This window comes from Strix aluco, chromosome 4, assembly GCF_031877795.1.
Source record: "Strix aluco isolate bStrAlu1 chromosome 4, bStrAlu1.hap1, whole genome shotgun sequence".
Taxonomy (NCBI): Eukaryota; Metazoa; Chordata; class Aves; order Strigiformes; family Strigidae; genus Strix; species Strix aluco.
The window spans coordinates 6965062-6985576 of NC_133934.1; the positions used below are offsets into that span (position 1 = coordinate 6965062).

At 43.3% G+C, this 20515-nt stretch overlaps 1 protein-coding gene across 2 annotated transcripts in view; it reads left to right on the forward strand.

Moving 5' to 3' along the window:
* Nucleotides 1-11787, forward strand: part of POLR1A (RNA polymerase I subunit A) — a 36342-nt gene extending 24555 nt beyond the window's left edge. Inside the window, exons 26-34 of one of the 2 annotated variants that reach the window (XM_074821875.1) lie at nt 440-575; nt 1572-1729; nt 2668-2782; nt 3426-3542; nt 4451-4732; nt 5364-5564; nt 6771-6888; nt 8116-8280; nt 10805-11787. In XM_074821875.1, the coding sequence (XP_074677976.1) occupies nt 440-575; nt 1572-1729; nt 2668-2782; nt 3426-3542; nt 4451-4732; nt 5364-5564; nt 6771-6888; nt 8116-8280; nt 10805-10905 (1393 nt within the window). In that variant the 3' untranslated portion in view covers nt 10906-11787. Of the gene's footprint in view, nt 1-439; nt 576-1571; nt 1730-2667; nt 2783-3425; nt 3543-4450; nt 4733-5363; nt 5633-6770; nt 6889-8115; nt 8281-10804 lie in introns of those variants that run through there. The other variant, XR_012623011.1, reaches the window with a different exon arrangement.
* Nucleotides 11788-20515: the final 8728 nt, after the last annotated feature.

A 20515-nucleotide genomic window follows, 5' to 3' on the forward strand; every position in this document is an offset into this window, starting at 1 on the left:
CAGCCAGTCATCAACTTGTTCTGGATAACGTGGGGGCTGGGCCTGGCCTTGTAAATAGGAGGGTGATGCCTTAGGTGGGGGATGGCTGTGTTACTTCAGCAGGGGAGGGAGAGAAAGTATGAGGAAGCACACGTTATGCATCTGTAGGAAACAGGCTTCATTAGTTCTTCTGTTCTGGGAACAATTTATTATCATCTCTATTCTCTTCCCGTAATTGGGGTGATAATCTAATTGAGGCAGCAGAGCTACTGTTGTGCTGTGCCTGATGAGGAACCAAAAAAGTGAAAAGGAGCAGTGCGATGGTGACCATGACTCTCGATGCATATGGCTTTGGTAGAACTGACAGTCGCTGCATGCTGCCTAATTGAATGAACTACATATTTATTTGATTGCATACTGCTTTTATTGCTTAATTTGAAAGATCATTCTTTATTTAAAGGTTGCGGGAAATATTAATGGTGGCCAGTGCAAATATTAAAACGCCAATGATGAGTGTTCCTGTGTTCAATACCAAGAAAGCTCTCAAGAAGGTGAAACAGCTTAAGAAACGGCTCACGAGAGTGTGCTTAGCTGAGGTGAGCCTCCTATTCAGTGTATCCCTTGAGAGTCAGTAAAGCAAAACCTCCTGTTTGAGCTCATCAGTTAGTCTGGCTTTGTAGCAGTTTCCATTTTTGAAGGCTTATCTGTGGGTGCAAGATGAGAGGATCCTTTCTTTTCACCCCTTGCATATTGGACCTGCAATATCTGCTAGGAAGTAGAGCATTGAAAGGAATTGCAGTTGCTCTGGCTGTACGGGACTTTAAATTCAATTTAACCTGCGTTGTCAAAGGCTCCGAACTCTATAGAACATAAAGGAAGGGTAATAGTTCAGACATAGCGGTAGTATAATGGCAGGGAGGATTTATGTTTGCTGCCGTAGCCTTGTTTGGCTTTTTCTCAAGCTCATTTTTATCATTCTCTAGGATTGGAGGGGTTTTGTTTTGTCTTCGAGACAAGCTAATCTGGCTGTGATTGGCATAGTAGACCTTTCTGTTCGTTCCCCACTTCTTCCTAAACTCATACAAGTGGCTGCGCTCAGCAGAAGCAAAACGTGTGGTTCCATGGAGACTTGATGTACTGAAGTCTGATGTAACCCCTCTCTTCTTAGGAGTGCAGTCTTTCTTGTGCTCTCCTGCATGCCCTACCCTTTTCTGTCTTACTCTTTCAAGTTGAAAGCAGCAAGGATAGAGTTAAGACTCAGCTCTGTGCTGAAATACTGTCATGCTTAATGGGCATGGGTCAGTAAAATGAAGCCGTTGGCCCACTGAGAAGTGTAGTCTCTTGTGAAGGAGTCAGGTGGGAGGTGAGGCTGTTCTCCCGGTATTGTCTGAGTTAATTGTTGGGAGGAGTTGAAGCCAAAAAGAATGCAGTGGTGTAGAGTCCTCTTGCCCAGGAGCTGCCACAAAGCCTCCAGAGAAGTTTGCCAGTTAGCCTTGTGTAATTCTGGTCTCCTGTGGAAAGCATTGGAATTGTAGGAAGTAAATGCAGTGTCTTCATCAAAGGAGTAACATTCCTACTTGGGACTTTTGTAGGTCTTGCAGAAAGTTGACATAGAGGAATCCCTGCATGTGAAGTGCAAGCAGAACAAACATCGCCTCTACAAAATCAAATTCCATTTCTTGCCCCATGAATATTACCGAGAAGAGAAATGTGTGAAGCCCAGGCAGATCTTGCACTTCATGGAAACGAGGTGAGTTTGCTTTCAGATACTTTAATATTTGCTCTTCTTTTGCCTTTCCCTGGGCTCTAAGGGTCACTGCGTGTTGTTTATTACTGCTGCTGTGGCTTTCAGAGCAACAGCTTCCTGCAGATGTGCTTGCAGAAGCATCTACACAGTTGCTTTTTATGTCTTGAATAAAACTGTGGATCTGAGGTGTAGTGACAGTGCAGAATTGTATCAAGGCAGATCTTTCATGTCTCTGACAGAACTGGAGAAGAGCCATATAAGCAACATCTCATTTCTTACCTTTAGATGCTTAAACATTTATTGCCAGCAAAAATGTTTGAATACTTCAGGTATCCCTTGGACAGAACTCACTGAACAGAACTAAACCTTTAAATAAATCAGAAAAAGCTGCTTCCCTGCCCCCCCCCCCCTTTTTTTTTTCCCCCCCAGCTTCCTTCCCCATGTCTGGCCAAATTTGTATAATCAAAAGTAGAACATTTAATGATAAGGGTCTCTTGAAAGCTATTTTTGTTTTGCAAAAAGGCTTCATTGATTTCTTCCTCCTTCAGGCCGCGTTAGTTCAAGCTGGGTTACTCTAATGATTTTGCATGTGCTTGTTGCTTTTTTGAAAAAAAACAAGTCCACTAGTAAACCATCTCTTCTAAAGGTCAATTTGATGTGCAGATTTTATGTCCAGATGAGCTTATAATTTTAAGCTTTGGATGCATGGCTACATCTGTGATTGCAAAAGAGATGATACCAACCTTTTGATTCTTAAAGGAATGGGAAAGGGATGAGAAGAAAAATTATTTGACTTATCCTAGAAGTACTCTTGCATCCACTAGAGGATATGTCCTGTCGTGAGTTCACTGACTTCTTAAAAAAAACATTTAATTTTCTGACAACTTGAGATTGACTGAGTACTGCTGAGCTGTGACATTCTGGGTTGCTGCTTCTTTCAGATTCTTTAAAATTTTTCTGGAAGCAATTAAAAGGAAGAGTGCAAAGATGGCATCTTTTACTGAAGTCAGCAGCCGGAAGGCAACTCAGAAAGATCTAGATGGTGACCAAGACAAGGTACAGAAAAACATTGTCTGAAAAATGCCTCACTTCCTTTTCCTGTTTTTGAAAACCAGAATTTGGAAAAGAGTAGCACATTCCACCGTGAACACAATACTAGATTTAGTGGATACTAAATCACTACTTAAATGTTTTCTTTATCCATAAACTGTCTTTGCGTTCTCATAAAATTAACAAGGAAATTAAAGTTATTGTGTATTAAATCCCAATTTACTTAAGACTGTACTCTGAAAATGCCTGCTTATTTTAGCTTCAGTGAAATAAAAGCATACTACTTTTCACTTGCTCCTGGATCAATGTCCCGTTGTAGCAGTGGTTGTCAAAACTTTAAGGAAGATTATTTTTTCATTGGAAGTCTTTTGCGTTTTCCTTCTGCCACTCCTCTCCCATCAAGGACTGTCATATAAAAAGGCTGATAACTTATCTGTCTTGTAGACATTCATCTTGTTTAATGTTAAAGTTATCATGAGCGTGATTTCATTATTTCTTTATAGTAGTGGGCTTATAGAAATTAATTTGTCCTTAAAGGTAGAACATTGAACAGGGATTGTTAAATTCCAAATGTTTGGCTAAAGCCTTTCGATGCAGTTGATGCTTCCTAGCAGTCAGCCTGATTGTCTGGTCTGGTGTGGATTTCTAGACACTGAATGGTCAGGAAGCTGCAGCAGAGGAAGAAGAGAACATTGTTGACGCAGAAGCTGATGAAGGGGATGGTGATGCTACAGAAGCAAAACGGAGGAAGAACCAGGAAGAAGAGGTAATGATTTTACAGGTGCTCAGCACTGCACTTTAATTCCCAATTTCCTCTGCCTTGGTTTGAGTTGGGAAGGAAAGCTTCCATTGAAACAAAATGCTGAAAACCAATAAACCCCACTTGAAATGGGAAAGTGCTCATCAGTTTTGATTTGGATGGAGGGAAGACTGTAGCAGATGGTGTGGACTGAGACTTGTGATCATCTTGGCTTTTGCCAAGAAAGGTTGGACCAGATGATCCTTGAGGTCCCTTCCAACCTGGTATTCTATGATTCTGTGATCATAGTTGAGCCTGGTCACTGCTGTCCTTTAAGAGAACTGTGCAAGTTAGAAGTGGAAGAGAGCTGCGTTTTGATGAAGTCTTGTTCTTCAGGCATTGGGTAGATGTGTCTGGCAATCAGGTTGTCTGTGCTGTAGCTCACCTTCTATCTCCTGCTACTTTAATGCCGTTAACTGTTTTAATTTAAAACTTTACTGTGGTTCTTAATGAATATTCTCCCTGGCTCTGCATGTTTCCCCATTTTCACTACTTCATAATTACTGCTTACAAGATGGGTTGCTGTCATTTCAGCAAGAGGGTAGAGTAATTGAAAGTCTTGAGGGAATCCCATCATCAGAGTTGGATTATGGGAAGAGCCTTTTTCAGGGGGAGAAAACTAAATTCTGCTACAGTCCCAATAACCTGTAGCATCCTGGGCTCTATTGAGGAATAATGGCATGATTATAAAGAAACAGAGACTGAACTGAATCTGTTGTATTATTTTCTTTGCAATGGAATTGCATTTTCATTGTGTCATAGGCGAGATACTTGCAACTCAACAGTCAAGAATATTCATGAATAAAACTGTTCACGGTGTGCTTTGTTTCTGTACATGTTCTGGCTCAGATAAATACAACATTATTTCTATGCAGGTTGATTATGAGAGTGAAGAAGAGAATGGGGAAGAAAACACTGATGAGAACGTAGAAGATGAAGAGGCTGAATCGGAAAAAGAAGAAAGGACTCCTGGTGCTGAAGATGATCAGAATGGAGCAGATGGTGATGAATCCCAACATCTTTCCTTTATGTCTCAGACTAAAAAAGAGAAAGATCGATTACGTCAGTCAGCGCAGTTGCGAGTAAATGCTGTTCTGGACAGTCACCCATCAATACAGGATTACACATTTGACATGGAAAATGAACTTTGGTGTGAGGTAAGATGGTGGTGCCTGGAAACAACTGTGTGTGGTTGTGCAGTTGTGCATGTAGTTCTTATAACAAATGGATCTTTGCAGTGCAGTGCTGCTGTTTTATCTCGGCAATCCTATATTAATACAGGAAAGTGGCAGTACAAATGTACTTCTTGACAAAATCTTTAGTAACTTCTAACTTTCAGAATGCCTGATGAAACTTCTTTTTAAAAACAGGTTTTTGACAGGTTTATTGTGTTTTAATCTTTAAAGATGCACCACTGTGTAGTTATTGGTGAATAAAAGTGATGGCTGGACTGTTGAAAGAGTCTAAACATCTTAAAAAACAAACAAAAAAAAAAAAAGACCCAACAGTCCACCCCCCCAGAAAAAGCCACCCAAAAAACCCCAATCAGTGTAAGTTCAGAGATCTTGAAAGCAATGTGGATGAAAGATTCTGGGATGGGGTGTTCCTATTAGTATTGTTCAGCTGTAATTCTAGTCAGATGTTCATGTTTCTAAACACAGAACTAGGGTAATTCCAGTTGTCTACTTTTTCCCTAAAAAGAAGTAGGCTGGTTGTTGAGCCTAATGTTTGAGCTTCCTTACAGAACAACACTGCCTTCGTTTGTTTTTTGGTTTTTTGTCCTTTTAGGTTTCATTGACACTTCCATTGATGAAGGTGTACTTCGATCTCTCCTCCTTGCTTGTGTCTCTCGCACGAAGCGCGGTCATTCATGAAGTGAAGGGGATCACACGATGCTTGTTGAATGAAAGTACCAATAAGCAAGGAGAGAAGGAACTCGTTCTGCACACCGAAGGGATAAACCTTGTGGAGTTGTTCAGATACTCTGATGTACATAATCTATTTATAATCCCAAACTTGACTGATCTTGTGTGTTCTACAGAGAGACAGTGGATGATGTATGCCACTTATATTTAGCAGGAGTGATGTGCAGCCTTTTCAGCTATTAAACTCTCTTCCTCCTCGTTTCTACCCTACAGATGTGTTCAGAGCTCAGCAGAGTCTTTTCTCAAGGGCAGCTTGCAAATCAGTTTTTGTGCAGCAGCCCAGTGTCTAATGACAGATAATTTCACACTATGCTTCTAACTGTCTCTAAATGTTACTTGAGGGAGTTCTTCCATCTAATGAATTGTAGTACTTGGAGATGAATAGTTCTGTTGTGCCATTTAGCCCATAACTCTACAAATACAGGATTGTTTTAAGTTACATCTTCTCTACTGCTTTTGCTAAAAGTTCTGGCTGGCTGAGGCAGACTGGGCATTGCTTAGAAGGCTTTAACATGTTCCTCTGCTGCTTGGGATGGTTTGTTAGTTTGCTTTTTCTAATTTTCAGATCATTTTCTCCTGTGGTGAGTTTCGATTCCAGTACTCTTATTCATGTATATAATGCTGTGATCACCAGCTTAAACGTAAATCCCCAGAGTCGTTTCTGTCTATATTTCATAGAATCACAGAATGGTTTTGGGTTGGAAGGGACCATAAAGACCACCTAGTTCCAACCCCCCTGCCATGGGCAGGGACACCTTCCACTAGACCAGGTTGCTCAAAGCCCCGTCCAACCTGGCCTTGAACACTGCCAGGGAGGGGGCAGCCACAGCTTCTCTGGGCAACCTGTGACAGTGTCTCACCACCCTCACAGTGAAGAATTTCTTCCTTACATCTGATCTAAATCTACCCTCTTACAGTTTAAAACCGTTACCCCTCATCCTATCCCTACACCCCTGATCAAGAGTCCCTCCCCATCTTTCCTGTACCCCCTTTAAGTACTGGGAGGCCACTCGAAGGTCTCCCTGGAGCCTTCTCTTCTCCAGGCTGAACAACCCCAACTCTCTCAGCCTGTCCTCACAGGGGAGGTGCTCCAGCCCCCTGATCATATTTGTAGTCCTCTGAGCTGCTTCCTAGTTGTTCTGTAACTGTTGGTGCTGCTTAAGCTCATGAAAAATGGAGGAAAAAAGCTATCTTAGCTTATCTTAAGTTATTTGGAAATGGAGAGCAACTATTGTCCTAACTTGTATCTGTTGTTTTTTTTTACTTTCAGATTTTGGACATGAACAGACTTTATTCCAATGATATTCATGCCATGGCTAAGAATTATGGAATTGAGTCTGCCCTGAGGGTGATTATAAAGGAAATAAAAGATGTATTTGCTGTATATGGTAAGACTTTGTATTTCTAAAGATAGTCTTTATTATCATTAACCTGGGAAAACCCAGCCACAGTGCTTGTAAAGTTGTGCTTTTGCATGATCTTTTCATTTATGTACATATTTATAAGTTGCACCTTGTCATTGTTTTAATCATTATAGTGCCTTCTGTGGAGACTTTGTTAGTTAATTGTTAGGTTCCATTTAATCAGTAGAAAATTCACTAGACAAGGTTGAATTTATCCCCCTTTCACAGAGCTTTTCTATTCTGGTATATTTAGTTTTTGCAAGATGGAAGGTCCAGATGAATTAACTATTGATGTCTGAGGAAGCTGTTAGGCTAGTATAGTGGCCCTGAGAGTGGGATTAATCTTGTCTTGCTCTGTCTTTTTAATCATGGGAGTCTAGGCTCCCTTTGTAGTTGAGGTTTTTGTATCTTTCCTAAAATAGTTGCACTGCTTTGTCTGGATATTCCTGTCTCTGTCATATTCAGAGAGTCCAGGCAGCTGGCTTAGGGAAGATGCCTGACTTCACAGGCTGGGTTGAATTTGCCTTAAGGGAAGGGAACTAAGCCTTGCTATGAATGAAATGACTGAAAGAGGGAAGGTTAATACAGTGGGAATTTTAGCAACCAGTTATATCAAGCAGATTTGCCAGCTGGCAGCCCAGAATGGTCTGACCTTCAGGTTGTTCAGGAGCAGTTAGGTAAATGTTGACAGAGCTGCTAATGATCCCCCATCACACCGACTCCACAAGCGTTATTTAAAAATAAGTGATACTTCTTTTTAGCCTAAATGGGTTTTTTTTGTGGATGCCTAATATCATGCACGATAAATACCAGAACCTTTCTGACTCTGGTGCCTAGCTAGTGCAGCAGCAGGTGAGGGGCTAGAGCTGTGTCCCATACAGACAGAGGGATGCGTGATCCCCTTCTGCATAAACAAAGATGATGCAGACCTTACTGATTTTATGTAGAGAAACTGCTGCCTTACAACATTCTTGACATTTTGGTTTCCCTGGAGAGAGATTGTTTTATATTATAGTGAGATCTGCCCCTCTTGGATATTTGAGGGGAGCAGTTAAACCAGCTATGCACAGAGGTGTGACTGCCAGAAGAATGTTAATAGAGATGTTCTCCATGTTGATTAGATTCAGGGGGTTTAATATAGACCTGATTTATTTAGAAAAAAACACTTTAGCCTTTGAAAGCTCTGATGATTGCTCTTTCTTCTGTTCTTAGGAATTGTGGTAGACCCTCGGCACCTTTCACTTGTGGCAGATTACATGTGCTTTGAAGGATTTTATAAACCACTGAATCGTTTTGGAATTCAGTCCAACTCCTCCCCTCTGCAACAGATGACATTTGAAACCAGCTACAAATTCCTGAAGGAAGCAACAATGATGGGTAAATGGTTTAGTTTGAAATATATTGCTGCAGCATTTCACATATGCTTTGTTTTCATCGTAACTTTCCACTATTTTGAGTAATGCATAATTGCATTAGAAGAAATGCCAGAGGCTAAAATTTTAATTAAGCCCTTGCCTACGAAAATGTTCCAGATGTTTTTAATAGAATTCTGTCATCTTAAATGAAGTCAGCTCCCACATGTAATTTGTGGGGTCTGTGACTCCTTTCTTTATGAATTAGGTAGGCATTTTTATAACAAACCTTAAGATTGTTAAGATTTGTTATACCAAAGCTTTATAACAGACTACTAAATCTGCCTCTTTCTGTCTCTGCTATTAATATTGTCATCTCTGCTTTGGTTTTATGTCGCTATTATAATTTCCATATTTTCATCTCTTCTAACCTTGCTATTCAGAATTTGATTGTGAGAACAGTCATCCCAGTTGTTACTTTGATTCTGGTTTTCTTCTGCTTTGCAGCACTTTCCTATCTTTTCTTTTTTTCTGAAACACAGACAAAGGATCAGATTAATTTGTCTAATGTTTCTGGTACCATTTGAGATGCACAGGAATATCCTTTCTGGCCTCTAGCTGCTGCTCTGGAAGGTGTAGAGATCACATGGCTGCAGGGATTATTTAGGGCATTTGAAGTGGCACTAGCCATCTGCATTTAGGAGTTTTATCCAAAAAACTTGAGCTTTCAGTCTGTCATTAGCCAGTTTGCGTCATCTCATGCTTTGGATACTAATTACGTCTCCCGTATTTGCAAATAGTCTTGGTTTCTGTCACTTGCCAGTTGGATACTTTCCTTGGATGCTCCTGTGCTGCCTCCTTTGCTCCCTGTTACAAATGGGAGAAGCTCTCAACATGATCTCTTCAGTGAGCACCTTAAACTGGCTTGCACAGATGTCAAAGATACTTTTTTCACTGAATTCCTTTTTGTTAATGCTGTTTTGTTCCTTTTCTTGGAAGGTAATTTGGGTTAGGATTGTAATATTGTCGTTTGGGAATAGTATTGGTTACAACTGACTTAAAATTAATCTGAAAATCAGAAGGGAAAAGTGTAAATCCAGGGTGAAATTGAATAGAGGATGTTTTGTGCACAGTTGTGCTCTCTTTCTCCAGATTTATGTTATATCACATATTGACCTAGAAAAAAGATAAGGTTTTTGCCAGGTGAAACATAATTATATTTATGGATAATGTTATGAATAAAGACATGAAGTGCATACTGACAGAAGGGCACGGTGAATTGGCAGGAAAGCTACACTGATTACACTGATGAGGGAGTTACTGATTTCACCACGATGGAAATCAAAGTCATAACGTGGAGTGCAGCAGTCTGGATCTAATTTGCTTTAATGTAACAGATCACTTGACTGTACAGTCAAGTTTATGCTTATGGCCCTGATCAATAAGAAGGAAAACAGAAGGGTTGTGACTGCTGCGCACAGCTAACGTAAGAAGTGCCATTACAGTGCTGCTGTGACCCAGCAGACACTGATCAGGGTTTAGTGTGCAGAAGCAAGAGCCCTTTGGCTATTTGCTCAAAGAATAACTCCTTGTTAACATCATGTGAGCAAACAGGACAGTTATTTAATGATCTAACAAAGGAGCTTTTTTTTTTTCTTCAGCTGACACACATTTAGGAGCAGCTATTTAATTATTCAATTGGAGCTGAGATCAGAGCAGCAAGCACATGCCATATGCTGTGCTATGGTGCAGCTCCTCCCCCATCCTCTGTATGTTAGGAAGTTCAGTATATTTTGCTCTGTAGAATAAAGATGACCCAAAATTATCAAAAGTTTAACAATTTTATTTCCAATTTTCCAACTGCTCTAATGACAAAATTCCAGCTTGCTGTAGTTAGGATGAATGAAAAACTGCCTGGGTGCTTATAAAAACAGTGAAAGCAAACCAGTCCCAGCCAGACAGGTCATCTGGAGAGCTTCCAGATCTCTGTGACACTATTTCGCTACAGTGAGTAACCACAAAATCAAAGGAATTCATGGAATGTCTCTCCAGTGAAAAGTTCTCTTCATATCTAGCCAGAAGGGTTTAAAATCCACATCAAAAGGATTCACTCTAACAAAGGAGAAAGGCAGCAATGAAAAGGGAATCTTTTTGGTTTTGCCTCACTGATGTATTTTTTTTAGTGATCTGTTTAATCAGCGAAATGTGTTCACTGGAAGGTCAAATCTGTGTTCTCTTAGAATTCAGAACGTGTTGCCTTTTCATGCTGAAGAGGGGGAGTTTGGTAATGTGTGGCCTAATTCTCTGCTCGCACAAAAAGATTGGGAAGAGATAACAGTTGTTGTAGGAGGGATAGGAAGAGTTTTGGACTCCTGCTCTCAGAAATACAAATTCAATATGAACAGCAGGTGGCAGTGCCTTTCTGAAACTAGGGGCAGCTGAACCAGATGACTTCTTGCATGTAAACCAAAATGTTTTCTTTTCAGCACTGACCTTTTAGAAACCTTCGGGAAACATCCTAGTATGATTTTGTTTGAATTCTGTTACAGGTGCCCATGATGAACTGCGATCCCCTTCTGCATGCCTAGTGGTTGGAAAAGTTGTTAAAGGAGGGACTGGTTTGTTTGACCTCAAGCAACCCCTTACATAGTGTTTTGGTTATAACTTAAGGATCCCGATTGAAACGTTCATCGTAAGAGATGTGTATGCTCTACAGCTACACAGCAAGGGCGTGCTGTGTCCCCAGTCATCTTCCCTGTGCCAATAGGTTTGTTAATCTGAATACCTGATGAGCCTAATCTATTTAACGAGAATGTCTGCATCTATAGGAGCTATCCTTTGATCCAAAGAAACATTTATTTACTGTTTATTAATGTAAAAAATGAGATTATTGGTTTACATGGGAAGGAATAAAATGAAGGAGACTGTCTTGGTCTCCCAACAGGCCGTGCAACAGCTATGGCAAACAGAAGTCAAAGCAGAATCTGTTTCCGCTGTCTTAATTTTTGTGGGGCAGAATCCCATCTAGGTGGGTAGTGCCAGTTGCCACACGGTTGTTACGTGACAAATTTAGAGTATTGGAAATAGCGTTCAGAGCTCGCAGGTGTAGCTGGGCAGCGCTGTGCTGAAGCTTATCCTCTTCTTTTGCTGTACTTGTGTGCACTGCCATGACTTTTGTAAGCTGTGGAGGATGCATTTTCCTATTCTGCTACTTCATTTATTAAGAATTGTGTGTCTGTGACACAATTGTTAAATTTCTTTATTAGCTGAAGACCAAAATTCAGTTTTCGTGGTTTCTACAGGCATTTTCCAATGCCTACTCTTACGACTTCTTTGTATGGAATAGATCTCTGCACAGTGAGTAACCTGACATTTGATAAAAGATTTATTCCTTAAATGGCAATATGAGCTGCTGTAACAGTGACTACACAAACAACTCTTGTAAGAATTACCGAAACAGAGTTTTTTAAACTATTTTTGCTTAAATATTCTGTATCTAAGAGGATATTTAATAAAGGACATTGCAAAGAAATATTCTGAATGCCCTATTATGTGGTTGTGTTACCGAGGGAATTTTGTCATGCGGCCAACAGCCATCGCTTTGACTCTGATGGCTGTTAAACGTTGCATGGCTGAGAGCTGTTAGCCACTCTTCAGAAATCAGACTTTCTTGTTCGTACATGATTTTTAATCAGAATGCAGTGCGCGCACGTAGTTAAAATTCTTTGGAGTTGGCTCACTACCATCTAGGCAAGTTTTCTAACAGATTTCAAGCCCTGATCATTCTCAGCGGAACCTCTAAGCTAGTGGAAGAGTGCCAGAGCTCACTTAGGCAGCTGAGGAGCTCCTACTTCCAGTGGAGCTGTGCTAAAGGGGATCGGATCAGATCAGATAGTGGGAGACCTTGGCTTGGGATTGTGAAAGAGCCTCTGTGGAGTATCTTGATGGACTCTGTTCTGCCTCAGCCCCTTAAATCTGTGTCAAATGTGCTGCGAATTGTGCTGAAGCTTAACAAATGCATTATCTCTGTAGGTCTCCAGTTTCCCTTTGCAGATCTTGGTAAAAGATTTCCTTGTGTCTTTCTCCAATCTTAGCACCTGCTATGTATTTCTCAAAAACATGTGAATTCTGCAAAGGACAGGGAAAGAATTAGTTGGATACAGTTTCACAAATGGTTAGATGGGAAAGAACAAACGTGGTAACAAAAAGACTTAATTTCAGGCTACAGTCTATACTGTTACAGACCATTTGCTGAGAAAGATCCCCAGGAGGTATTCACAGTCCTGCAGTGAAGAGCATCTGTGCCACAATTTCTATCTGGGATGCAGCATCCTTTAGCTCTCTAAAGAGTATGACCTAAATAACTCATTCATCCAAGTGTTCATATCGTTTCTCTGTGAAGCTTAAGAGGTCGCTTTGATTGTGTCATGGTAATGAATTGTCCTCAGAGTTACAGAGCCGTGAAACACAAGAAAATTTACTAGTCTTATATTTTGGCATAATATACCCACATACAAATTCTGCGTATTTGAAATGTGTGTATGTGAAATCACGCTGTGCTGCAACTGAAGAGAGATCGAGTCTCCCAAGTGACTTGATGTCCTTTTCTAGACACGAGCTTGCTTTTCTGTTGCTGTCTGAAGCTCCCGAGGCAGCGTTGCCCGTAGCAATCCTCTCTGGCTTACTTGCTGCTTCAGCGGTGAGAAGTAGTCCTGTGTGGTGGGGGGCAGCGGTCAGCCAACGCGCTTTAGGGGAGCAAGGGGTGTGGATGCTAAATGAGCAGGGTAGTAAAGTGCCTATAAATATTACAGAGTCTCGTTTTGAGAAAATGTACTGAAGTGACTGTTCTTTGCTTTACACCACGTCGTGTGTCAGATTGCTGTTTCTTGCTCCCTGCAGAATTGGCTATGCAGGAAATGGTGATGAATTCAGTAGGTGGTTAGTCAGTCCTGCTGCCGGGTTATCTCATACTGATGATCCTTTAAATAGAGCCGTTTGGAAAATGTGCTCTGGCTGAGGCAGGATGCGCCAACCTGTCTTTTCAGTTCTGAGTTGCCTTTAAAATTTAGGCACAGGATCCGAAAAACTAGTCTGATCTGTACTGAAAGAACTGGCACTGTAGGAAAGCCCCTAACGTTACAATTCAGATCTTGCCTAACGTCTGTTTAGGAAAACAAAGTAGGTGGCTGTTCCTGTTCATGCACAAAAGTCATAGGGGAGAGAGAATGGCAGGACCTCAGATGAGTCTGTGTCTCCAAGGCTGGAGAATGGTACATATTTTGGCAATAAATGGACTTAGTTTATACTGTGAAGGAGAGGCAGCTGAGGTAGCAATTACTCTTAATCCATAGCATGAGCGGTTTGGCATGGGAAAATCATCTAAACTGCCCTGAAACAAGGAGGAATTTTGGTTTGCTTAAAATTCACATGCGTGTGGAAAACGGAGGTAGAGGAAACGTGCTGCTTCCTGTGGTCAGAAAACTTCCATTTCTTTTCACACATGTGCCTCTACACAGTTAGGTCTTTTATGTTTTAAGGTTCTTGCTCCTTGCACTGATTGCTGCTCGCTTTGAGGAAGCGTGAGCTGCCTATCCCTAAGCACAGTCTGGGAGAGTGCTGCAGTAATGGATGGGGCCCTTGCTGCTCTGTAATTATGTAAAAAGACAGAGTCAGTTTTGGCATAAAGGACCCCTAAGAGCTGACAGCACGTGTGATTTCATGGAGAGGAGGAGATCACGATTGAAAGGCCAAAAGAACAGGCTAGAAAGCCCCTTTGGAATGTGAGAATGGAGCTTTGCAAATACGTAAATAAGATGGGAATTCGTAACTGGGACTTCCTTTTTCTTTTTTCTCCAAGTAAGTATCTTACCGCTTGTAAGGAACTGAAGGAATTAATGCCTCAAAAATTCACTGACACAGAAAACCTCAAGGACAAGCTGTGGCCTTTGTGATTAGTCTAAGGAACATCACCCAGGGAAGCGGGAGTGTATGGAAGGATGCACCCCCCACTCCCTTGTGGTTGTATTGCCAAGCTCCTTAGATAAGCCTCAAAGCAGGGAAACATGGACTGAGTGAAACGAGATGTTCGGGTTAAAAGACTGATAAGAGATAAATAACCATCACCAGATGGTCCTAAGCAAAAACTGAGGAAAAAATAAAGGTGGGGGAGCGAGCACGACCACCACCTCAGTTGGATGAGGGGGTTGGTGCACCCCATTCCCCCCCAATGTATGTGCAGAATCCATGCTCCACCTTTTCCCTGTCTCTCATGGAAATGAGTTTGTGGAATACCTGCCTCTCTGGGACTACTCTGCTAATCAGCTGATAAGATGAACTTAAAAGGCAACAGAAAACTTTGCTGGGTGTGCACCCACCACCCAAGATTGCCGGACCTGAGACAACGCTGGAACCTGGGGTGGTGATCTGGACTTTTTAACTCCCTTTCTTTCCCTTCCTTTTCTTTCCTTTCTTTTCTTTCTTATAGATTTATCAGTAAGAGACCCCATTGCTTATTATCCTTTTCCAAGTTTAAGCGTTTCTACTGCAGGGAAAACATTTTAACTGTTTGTTTGGTGTTGTTTCACCTTAATTTAACCCAGGGGGATCATGAAACCTTTACAACTCCCTGGGCTTCCCATCCAGGTTGTAACACTGCTCTGAATCAGATTTCAGTGTGATTTTTATTTATTTTTTTTTTCTCTTTTTTCTGCTGAGGAAACCTGGTTCTCTCTGGTGGCAGACCAAGCGCTGAAGAAACACAGCAGATGGCACTGAGAACTCTTCATGTTCTTTTTGACTGGTTTCTGCAGGATCATTTTGAATGCACAGTATTTACAAGCCTTTCTTCAAATATCTTTGACGTTAGTTTGACAGTTATCACAAATAACACAAAACCAATAGTGGACAGTCAGATCTTGTGGTGATTTCCTCCAGTTTGTGTACTTATGCTGCATTTTCATTTGTCTGTGATTTAGAAGTCGGATGCAGTGCTGGCACAGGCCACGCTCTTAATGCTTCTTCCCTGGGAACCATCCCTTCTCTTAACTGTCTGCTGCACTGCAGGGTGCCAGGATACCCTAAGACTGTGAAAACATGGCAGGATTGAGAGAAGAAAAGGTAGCTTCCAAAATTGCTTGCTTTCTATGTGTTATCTCCATTAATAATGGCAAACAATCTGTTGGGAAAGCTAACAGTTATAAGCTTGACTGAACGTGCGCTCCAGGGACAGGCTGGTTAGCATGTGTGGATATAAAAGCTGGGGGAAGAGGCTTTTTTAAAGATGTAATAGAAGAACTTAGAGTTACTCAGCCAGAAAGGGAGGCAGTGATCCTCGTCTTCTGATCGTGTGTGCTTTGGCAAGCCGGGCACATACTGTGGGTTTTATCCTGCTTGTATAGTACAAAACAGCCTCTTGCTGATCCAGATTTGCTACCTGCAAGATAGGGATGACAAATCTTTTCAGTGTGTTGCCAACAGTGAATCAGCTTGTATTTATTTGCACAGCAGTTGGAAAGCAAGCTATGTTCAAGCTTAATAAATCATAATAGAAGGCTTGTTCTTGTCAGTAAACGTTTAAAAAAAAAATCCTAAATCAGGCAATGAGAATGGATAGAAATAGGAATTAGTGCTTCTTTCATCTCAAAAGCAAAGCTAAATACTAGAAGACAGGGAGCAGAAAAGTTTGTTTTGCCAGATCCTTGGTTCCCATGTTGTTATGCTTGTGTAGGTCAGTAACCAAGCAGTGGTAACAACACAGCTCGAAGAGATCTTTAATCATTCGGAGCCTTTCTGGACAAACCATTTGAAGCTTGCCAGTAAGTACTGAAATCTGGAAGCTACCTCATCTGCTGACGAGTTTGGCAAGTACAAGGGCATGTCCTCAGGGACACTTCACACAAGGTCAGATTGTGGTGACTGGACGATGCTCCTGGGACTGGCTGGCGGCAGAAGGATCAAGCCAAAGCCAAAACCTTTCTCTGGGGTTAGGTCAGACAGAAGAACTTGTGAACCACCCAGAAAGAAGGATTGAGATCCATAAAGTGTTTTGAAGGTTTCAGTGCTGAACGTGGCAGTCTTTGGGGTGCACATGAAGGCTGGGGTCTGGAGGTGTGAAGACAACCGCTGTGTGGTAGGTGAGGATGAGATCTACCTCCCGCAGCTTGCCACGTGGCAACACGCTACCTCAGCAGAAGGGAACAGTGGAAACTTTGTAAATCTTCAGTCCCCGCTTTTCCTTGCTGTTTATATAGCGTGCTCAGCAGCACAGATGATGCTTCACCCTGAAGACCCCCATAGATAAGTGTGTAACAATAATATGACTGTAACTTGTATAATATAATAACTTGTATAATATAAATATAACTTGTAGATAAGTGTGTAATAGTAATATAACTAATAGAAATCAAATGTGACTTCTCTCACAGCACGCCCAGGGAAGAGGAGGTGAACCATGTTCAGTCGTGCCCATGAGCCCAGTGTTGAGGGCACCCACTGAGGTCGCAGGAGACCTGCTCTAGGCGCTCTGCAGAACCCTGAGGGGCTTCAAACGCACCACCTGAGTGGCCTAACCACTAGCCTAGGGCAGGGAAACTTCACTTTTCCTGCTCTGAAACTCTGTGCTGCTGCTGGAAGTAATGTGTTGTTTGTAGGGATAAGGGAGGGAGGAGGTCAGCTCCATTCCCAGGGAAAGGGAGGGGGAACCAGCGCTTTCTTGGAAGACCAGAGAAACCTTTCTCCTAGTGTTTGTGCAGCCTCATCCAGAAGGGTGGAGAGAAATCCTGCCTCAAAACAGGATTGCAACTGTCTATTTTTCAAGATTTATGGCATTTTCCTGTGGTGTGAAAGATAGGAGTTATAAGTCCCTCAGGCAAAAGAAGATTCTGAAACCCTGTGTCATGGATGAGCACTAACCCTAGGTGAGACATCCCTCCAGCTCCTTCAGCGTTGCCTTTCTGGATCATTTCTGATGCGCCCTGCACTGCGGCACAGGTTTGGTGAGGCCTGAGGATGCTCCCGGTGGGAGGTGGACACCCGTAGGGCACCACCCAAGCCTGGATACTGAGCTGGAGGTGTACGGGGGTAAAATGGGTTGCTCAGAGAGGTGTAGGGTGAGAAATCAGTTTTGCATCAGAAATAGCGTGGCCAGCAGGGACAGGGAAGGGATCTTACCCCTGTACTCGGCACTGGTGAGGCCGCACCTCGATTACTGTGTTCAGTTTTGGGCCCCTCACTCCAAAAAGGCCATTGAATTACTCGAGCGTGTCCAGAGAAGGGCAACGAAGCTGGTGCAGGGTCTGGAGCACATGTCGTACGAGGAGCAGCTGAGGGAACTGGGGTTGTTTAGTCTGGAGAAGAGGCTGAGGGGAGACCTCATCGCCCTCTACAACTCCCTGAAAGGAGGGTGCAGAGAGGGGGGGATGAGACTCTTGAACCAAGGAACAAGCGATATGACAAGAGGGAATGGCCTCAAGCTGCGCCAGGGAAGGTTTAGACTAGATATTAGGAAGCATTTCTTTACAGAACAAGTTGTTGGGCGTTGGAATGGGCTGCCCAGGGCAGTGGTGGAGTCCCCATCCCTGGAGGTGTTTAAGAGTCGGGTTGACCCAGTGCTGAGGGATCTGGTGTAGTTGGGAAGGGTCAATGTTAGGTTAATGGTTGGACTAAGTGATCTTCAAGGTTTTTTCCAACCTAGATGATTCTGTGATGCTGTGAAATCGAGGCACCTACAGAGCTCTGCTGGCTGCAGGGTCAAGGGGCAGCTACGCAGCAGTTTCGAGGAATGCAACGTTGATCAGGGGAAGCATCGTTAACGCATCCTCCATGGAGACCTGGGCTGCTGAGCTGAGCTGTCGGCCAGAGCCAGCCCGACAGCCCATTCCCACTCCTGATACAGCGGGTGCCGTCGAGCCAGGATTAAGCAAAGCTGCTCATTAATGATGTGTTACAGTTTTCTGGCTTAGATCCCTCGAAAGAGCTGACTGTCCAAATTGCCCTGGAAAAGTTGAGGTCTGATCGCGGAGCCAGAGAGGATGCAGAGCTGTCCCTGTTTTCCTGGGTGCTGTGCACTCTGCCAGCTTCAGGAAGATAAATGATCCCCCTCTGCGGGGCTGCCTTGGATCTGGTGGGGCTGCGGCTTGGTCTGTAGTAACACTGCTGCTGTTGTTTGGGTTTTGGAGCCTTGCCTAGTGCTACAGAGGGAATAATGAGTGATCAAGAAGTAACAGTGGAACACTAACGCAAACTGCACTAAATACAGAGATGCATTATTAATGGGACATTAAAACTGAAAGGGCAAGTAGAGCAAATCGTATGCTGACAGTACAACAGCTCTGTGGAAAAGTCCCAGGGCTGTACCTTGGGGGGGGAAAAAAATCAATGCTCTGTAAAACATTTCAATACAAGGATCTTCTGCTTTCCGTTACACTGTATTTCCTCTGCCTGGGAGCCTGGATTATTTCTGGAAGATGCAGAATTTGCAACGTGTTTTAGACCCAATAGCCTTGTGAATGTAAATAATGCTACAAACCAGGGCAGTGCCCTTGGCCTGCCACAGGAATCAGATGCAACTTAATGGATCTCCTTTAATTTTGCATAAAGCTACAGAACTGAATTTTTGCAAGAGTGGAAAGAGAGCAGAGTCTGAATTCCTGCCCTTGCCAAGCTCAGATAGGGCAGGAGTTAGGCTGGACCCAGACTGGTGCCAAGTGAGGGGCAGCAGCAGGGAGTGCCCATTTCATCCCCTCTTTGCACAAACATCAGCATTTGGGACAACATTACGTAATTTTACAGTAACTAAGGCTCAGGCACCAGCTGTGATGCTTTGCCTCATGTTTTGGGGCTGGTCCAGGGCTCTGGGCAGGAGAGTGTTGCTGAAACAGCTCTTTTAAGGTGCTGATGCATCCACTCCACCACCCAGCAGGCTGCGGGTCTGCTCGGTTGTCTCTGGTACAGCCCGATCACTACAAGCTCATCTTCCTCCACTGGAGATGGAGCTAATGGCCATGCACATGCTCCAGCTTAACAGGGTGACACAAAGCAGGTGGTAGGAGCATGGACAGGATCTACCCCTTTTTCCTTGACCCATGGGCTCTTGTTGACCCAAATCTTCGCCACTGAGTGGCTTCAAGTCTCTGTGATGGCCCCTTGAAGCCAGGTCCTTCCTGGGCAGTGCTTTTGCAGGCTCTCAGCTTTACCCTTCATATGCAGAGGTTTTGTAGGCATTGCTTTGGCTTGCACAAACACCTCTTGCAGATGAAGCTCCAGCAAAGCCAGACCTAGCTGTGTCCAGCTTAACTACATTCCCCGGCACCACAGTTTCCTGAGTGCCTCCCCCTTACTTGGTGGTGATCATCCTTTCCAAGAGCCCACGCTGGGGTGGCTGCTTGTCTTCCCCATGGTTAATGTTGGCTTGTCCAAGGTGCTGGTGGGGCTGGTGCTATGGGGAGGGGGAGGGTCATGCCCCACGCTGCTGCCAGGGAGGCAGCGGACAGGCGCAGGTTGCTGCTGCTTTCCCCTCGTGCAGTGGCACTGTGTGTGCCCTCTCTGCCCAAATTTCTCCCCTGCCCGGGATGTGTGTGTCTCCATCGACACTGAAACCAGTCCCTCCCTTCCTCGGCTGAGTGGCCTGTGACTGCAGAAGGTCCCTGCTCCTCCTTGGCTGCAGGATGGTTACAAAAGCCACAGCTGCTTTTCCCTTCTGTCCGGGGAAATTCCCTTGCTTCAAATTCAAGGAACTGAAATGAATTGGATTTGATTTGTTTTGTTTTCTTCTCTCTTCTGCCAACATCTGTCATCCCAAACTGTTTCCACACTAAGCTATTTAAGGGAATGAGTCTCTGCTGGTTCATTTTGGGGGTGGGATGGGAGACCAGCACACAGTATAACCAATGGTACATCCACCTGGCCAGGCCATGGGGCATAAAGCCAGACTGGGATTCATCCATCACAGCTAAACCCTGACATGACAGCCCGGGGGCTGTGCCTCAGGGATCTGCATTTCCCAGGGCCTCTCTGACTGTGAATTTAAGTCAGCAGCTGAGACTTCATTCCACGCAGTCCTACAAAGCCATGTGAGGCAAATGTTCTTTCCTCCTGGGATTTGTGGGTATTTTTTAAAGGAAATGTTTAAAATGGGATTGAGTTTTCTTCCTGGAAATGCTGACTTGTTCCAGGGAAGCAAAGCTCTCTGCACTGCAGTGAAAGGGGTATGCAACAGGACTTGGGCTCCTGAGTACTGCATTGTCTATGTAAAAAGAACTGAT